Raw genomic sequence first — 6,000 nt, forward strand, 5'->3', positions numbered from 1 at the left:
GGATTTCTTAAGATGTCTTCCTTTTTTTTTTTTTTTTGCCCTCAGGTGGGATTCGACACATATTCTGGTAATAGATTCGTGTTTCATTTTAACACCCAGAAAAAGTAACGAGAACTCTCAAACTCATGTCTGTGACAAGCGGGTACACGCATTAAGCTCTGCAACTCAGAGAATCTAAAAATGAGCAGCTCACGTTTAATAATTGATTATGAAGGTGAAGAGAGAAAACACTTCAGATTGGTCAGGGGGAAACAGGATAATCAGCAGAGCAGAGAAAGAAAAAGCAACTCTGATAAATCCCTCTATAAGCATGAAAACTAAAGTAAACTCTAATAAAAAATTAAAACAAAAGGCTAATGCATCATTAATAATCTACATTGTGTTGTTTATGTTGAATATCTGTTGAATAGTCCCTTTCCTGGACCCACAACACATTTTATCCTTTTACTATCTCCCGTTGCTTCTTTTCTGCAAAATTACTTCCCTCTTAACCTGATTTGTGGAAACACTCATGCACTTTCCGTGTGTGCACTTTCACCATAAAGCTCTCTGATGTTTAATGCTGCTTTGCATGATTCAGGAGCAGAGCCGAGGGAGACAAGCCTCTTCATTTGACTTCGCATATTAGCTGCAGCGAGAGTGAGCGAGAGCGGGCCTGAGAGATAAAAATGGAAAGGCTGGGAGAGGAGTGCCGTGGGCACAGTGACCTATATTCTGCTCGGCAGAGGAGGGATTCAGTATCACACAGCACTGTACGCAGAGGCAGGTCTCATCACTGACCTTGGTCCTGATCCCTCGGGCCTCCACCTGTAAGGTTAGGAGCGGAGAACTCGCTTTACGTTGACTCAAACCTTTTTGTACAGTTTTAGATGCAAGCAGTGGCTGAATAAATCCATCTAAAAACTAAAACTGATGTGGTTTTTATTCTGTTTTCAGGGGAAATGCTAAACGGTAAATGGCCGATGCTTTACCAAGTCTTTATCGAGTCCAGAGGCCCCCAAAGCGAAGGCAAAGAAAGTTGTTTTTGTAATAAGCGTCAAGAGTTAAAGGTGATTAAAACCTCTCTGCCTCACAGGACACTCACTTTGCAGAGTTTTGTATCTGTTTGAGCCTCAGACTGCGAAGCAGAAATTTAGAAGCATATATTCATCTCATCATTTGAAGCACAACAACTGTGTAACTCCTAAATCCCCTCAGGGTCAAAAGCTGTGAGTCCTTGGAGAAGAAAATGGGTCAGTAGACAAGACAGTGTTCATTTTTATATATGCAGAATGAAAGTCAATGCGTACAGTTTTCACTCGGTGTATTTTAGGCCGTATTTTGTCTGCCGTGTGGAAGTTGTGTCTGTGAACATGAGCTAATGCATCCCTGCAGCCGTTTTTGTCCTCATGTCGGCTCTCTGTTTAAATCCGGGTCACTCAAAACGTAACTCATTGCAGCCGCAGCCTGCGTTTCTGCATGCAGGTCCGTGAGTGAGGCTTATATTCATCATAAAACGCGTCTAATAAAATGCAGACGCACAGAATAAAGCAGCGATGAGGTGACTATGTTGTTGCCGACAGTAACCATAGCAACCTTATCAACAGGCTGTTCAATAGAAAAAGCAGAATGTATGATTTTTATCAAAAAGTTGGGAAGAAACACTTCCAACTGAGTTAAAAATGATTCTGAATCAGGAAAAATATATTTTAATTTTAATTACTTTTTTCCATTATCTCTAAAGCTATAACACTGACTTCATCTGATTTTCTAGTTTGTTTTTTTCCGCTGACCCAGTTTTATCACATATTCATTAAACTAATCTGATCAGATCCATCTTCATAACTCTGCAAGATATATCCGTGTTAAAGAGAAGGGGAAAATGGAAAATATGTTTGCTTTGGGTCCTTTCGTTCTTGAGTCCTTATGATAATCAGCTACAGGTGATGACAGAGAAACTTCATTTTAAAGGAAAATGAGATGGAATAAGAGTTAAGTGTTCCTGAATTTATTTAGAAAAGATTTTGGTGACAAACTTCACTTTAAAACAAGCATCAGTGTCCTTTTGCAATCTAAAAAGCCTTGTTTCCACTAAATTAAGTTTCTAAATAGCTCCAAAACATACCTGCCCCTTCGGGGGAAATAATCTTATCAGCTTTTGAAACATATACAGGCATCTTTTGTTTTATTATCAAATTAAAATGCCACAATGGATTTAGGGTTAATCCAAAAATTGTTGCTCATTTCCTTGTAGATTTTGGAAAAAGCTACTAACAACCATGACGGATGGGCTAAAGACCCCTGCTCTAAAAGAAGAGCAGATTTGATCAGATCTGATTTGAAGTTTACATTGTCTTCCCATAATTCAACATCCATTCGTCATTTCTTGTGCATATTTTTTCTGCAACCTGCATGCCTTTGTATGGCGGGTTTTAATCTTGTGTGTATTTCTAAGTTTTATGGCAGCAGTTTCAAAAACAGAGAGACTGCACATTGGGGCCAACTGGATTAAAAATAACACAAACACCTGAAGCTATAAATGCTGTTAAAGATTAAGCTGCTTTATGCTCTTTAGCAGCAGGATGTTTGCAGGGGTCACATGCCTCTGTGGTCCGCGGGGTCAATCGTGCATTCCCATGCAAGCGGGAGAACGTCAAGCTAAAAACAGCGGGGATGGATCTGGACCGCATTGGTGAGACCCTGTTGTACCAGGGTACAGCCCCCCGGTCCTGCTGACTCCCTATCAAATATTCACCATCTCCTGCAGAGGCAACATTTAAACACCAGCCGCTGGCAGAGAGCGGGAACACGAGGATGTAAGCAGAGCTGGATGGGGGTTGGGTTGGCAGCGGATAATCCACTGCAAGGAGAACGCTTGTTCCCATATCCGCTATTTTGGGAAACGCCTCGCCATCCTTGTTGCACCACCACACCGTAAAATCAAAGCAGCAGCATCAAAACGCTCGGCCTTTTAGGGTTGTTTGAAAGGCCATGAAAACATGAATTAATTGAACATTAATAAAAGAGTTTCACAACTGTAACTTCAAAGACATTAAATCCATCATCACCTCGTTTTTTAAGTGCTGTCAGTGGGCATTTCTGACAGCAAAATACGCCCCCAAACTTTCATTTCAAGGCTTAATGTGGACATATTTCATAAGCCAATGTAGAATATATGGATTTGGGAAGTCTTCATAAAGAGGCAGATATTTTAGTGCCTCTGCTAAAGATGAGTATAAAGCTTTAAAATATCTTTATCTTGTTGTCATGATGTACAGGTGTTTATGTTTTGGTTTGTACTTTTATGTCCTGCCATATTTAAGTTCATATTTCAAAGTGAATTATTGCTACAATGGTGTTGCCCTATAGGTTTAGATTCTCTAATTAGATCAGTGTTGTACTTTTCCCCTTGGTTTGTAGATTATTTTTTTTTTTTAGACTTAGTTCAACTCCCTTGTGTTAATTAATTTATCTTCCCCTCAGTTTGCCTGCTTAAATTAGATTTTAATAAGACGCACAAGTGGAAAAACTGCTGGAGCCCAAATCAATCCATTTAAAATAAATGCAACTGAAGAATGTCTTTATTTATACTAGTTTTTTTGTTTTGTTTTGTTTTGTTTTTACGTTAACCAGAGGTTAATAAAATCTAGTGTTTCACGACTTTCTCATTCACTGCAATGACTGAGATGTTTGTTTCTTTCAGCCTTTAGACTGTGTCCAAAGGAAAGACCAACAACTTGGAGTCATCAAATCTCAGGAACAACCAATAAAAACCATTTCCAATTCCAAATGATTGTTCTGGAAAAATGCCGTGAGAAAGCCTTTTCCGTCCTGCCATTATAAACATGAATGCGACGTTTGGAAAACTTGATCTGATTTAAAAAGTTTGATCTCAAAGTTCAAGTAGAGATTGAATTTGTGGCCACAAACATTCCAGATGGGCTTGGTGTGAAACAAATACCTATGTGGAAATGCTCCTTGCGTCGACTAAGAATTGTTGGAGAATCTGTGAATGTTTGGGCTTATTTTTCCACTAAGTACCCTAGGAATCTTGTTGGAGAAAAATAGTATTAAAAATGCACCAATCAATGTGTTTTAAGAAAACTCCTACTATTTTTGTACGATTCATGCATCAATAAAGTTGTTTATTTTAGAAACACGTTCTTTGACTTACGATGAGAGTCGTGAAACCTTCATTGTTTGCTGAATGAAAAACTATTATCTTCACTTTTTACTTCTTGAAATAAACCAAAGAAATAAATGAGTTTCTTTGTGCTATCATCTTAATAAACTGCTGGTTTCTTCTAGAATGATTATTTTATCTGTCTCAGCTGAATGTGTGCCAGAGATGAATCCTGAATATGTGTGAAGACGAAGAGGAAGGAGCAGGGAACTGGGGCAGAAACGCGCCGCATTAAGGCCAGCAGTTTGTATTGATCAGCGAAGACGGGATGAAACGACACAGCAGTTTCACCGTCGCATTGAATATTCTGTAAGCAAAGGTGCAGGCGCTGCCGCTCGCCGCATACTCCTCCTTACCTCTCCATAGTCCGTTGTGACCACCAGGGTTCCATCTCCACAGGAGTTGACAGTGGCTGGGAGCAGCTGCTCCTTCTCCCTGACCCAAACTCGGGCCCCCTGGATCGCAAAGAAACACACAAATACTGAGGTTAAGCACTGTAGCAAACACAAGGAGGGTCGACGCAAAGATTTCCTGCTTAAGTGAAAGTACAGAACTCTCTGCTGACAACAGAACTCAACTGGAAAGCAGCCAGTGAGTGAAATTAAAGCGTGGGGTAAGTTTCAGTGAAAAATGAACTGATGGGTTCAAAAGAGAAAACAGAAAATGGAAAAGGATTGTTGACTGACGGAGCCCAGCGAGACATACGACTCTGTCCACATGCTGAGGGAGACAGATGTGCAAATTAGACAACGACAGACCAACATCTGGCCAAGCAACAGTGTTTAAAACACTCCCTCTATTCTTAGAGGAAGTGAGATCTTCTCTGACCTTTCAGCACAGATGATGCTCTGTTTCAGAAAATCACTGACCTCTGACCTAAAGAGGAGGTAAACATTTGGGAGCAGGAAATAGAAGCGACCGGATCCGTGCAAAGAAACAGGCCTCATGCAGTTTGAAGCGCTGCAAAGGCACTGAATATTTTATGCTGTTCAATCATGTGTCACAAATTATGTCAGATAGTTTAAAATTCAGATTTCTGGGGCAAAACAGACGTGATCCCAATGACTTTTTGATGAGAGAAAACTATTTCAGGACACGTGACAAATAAGAACAATATTTTAACGTTTGTAGGCACACACGTTACACAAATTGTGTGACGCAGACGAAGTGAACAGGCAGAAGTTTAGGTGCTTATTCATGTGGAATTTATGTGAATTCACACTATTTACCAGTTGTACAATCACAAATTATCTTCAATTTTATGAGTCTTAGGAGGTTTCATCTTATATATTTTTCTATTTAAGAAAATCGTATGTAGTTTTTTAGAAATTTAGAAACGTCATTATAAATGCATTGTATTGAAAAATAAAATAAAGCCAATCACATTTTCACATTAATTTTGATCTTTGTCTACGGCAAGTTATTATGGCCTTCAGTTGTTGGGTTGTAGACCTTTATCTTTTCATTAAAAATATTTATTTAATTTTATTCCCATCATTGTTAATTGTCTTTCATGTACTCCACACAAGGAGTTTTATTCATTCTTTGTTGAAACATTGGTGTAATTTTTGGGCCCACTGCAAAATGTTGTGTGGACGAAAACTAATACCACATCTTTAATTTTTTATTTCTTCAATTTAAATATATGCTAAAAAAAAACTATGTATTATGTATGTATTTATCTTCTGCTTCTAAACTAAGTTGTACATTGTGTTTGTCTCTCTCCCAAATCCCACTGAAATTTGCAGATGTAAAATGTAAATATGTAAAAAAAAATTTAGGAAAGAAAGTAAGAAAGAAAGAAAGAAAGAAAGAAAGAAAGAAAGAAAGAAAGAAAG

The 6,000-nt window shown here is 38.6% G+C and overlaps 1 protein-coding gene across 4 annotated transcripts in view; it reads right to left on the bottom strand.

Moving 5' to 3' along the window:
- Positions 1-6,000, bottom strand: part of myo10l1 (myosin X, like 1) — a 43,842-nt gene that overhangs the window by 25,046 nt on the left and 12,796 nt on the right. For all 4 annotated transcript variants that reach the window (XM_016663101.1, XM_016663093.1, XM_016663121.1 and 1 more), the window contains exon 2: positions 4,519-4,617. In XM_016663101.1, the coding sequence (XP_016518587.1) occupies positions 4,519-4,617 (99 nt within the window). The remainder of the gene's footprint in view (positions 1-4,518; positions 4,618-6,000) is intronic.

The sequence above is a fragment of the Poecilia formosa genome, unplaced genomic scaffold, assembly GCF_000485575.1.
Source record: "Poecilia formosa unplaced genomic scaffold, Poecilia_formosa-5.1.2 Scaffold8, whole genome shotgun sequence".
In the NCBI taxonomy this organism is placed as follows: domain Eukaryota; kingdom Metazoa; phylum Chordata; class Actinopteri; order Cyprinodontiformes; family Poeciliidae; genus Poecilia; species Poecilia formosa.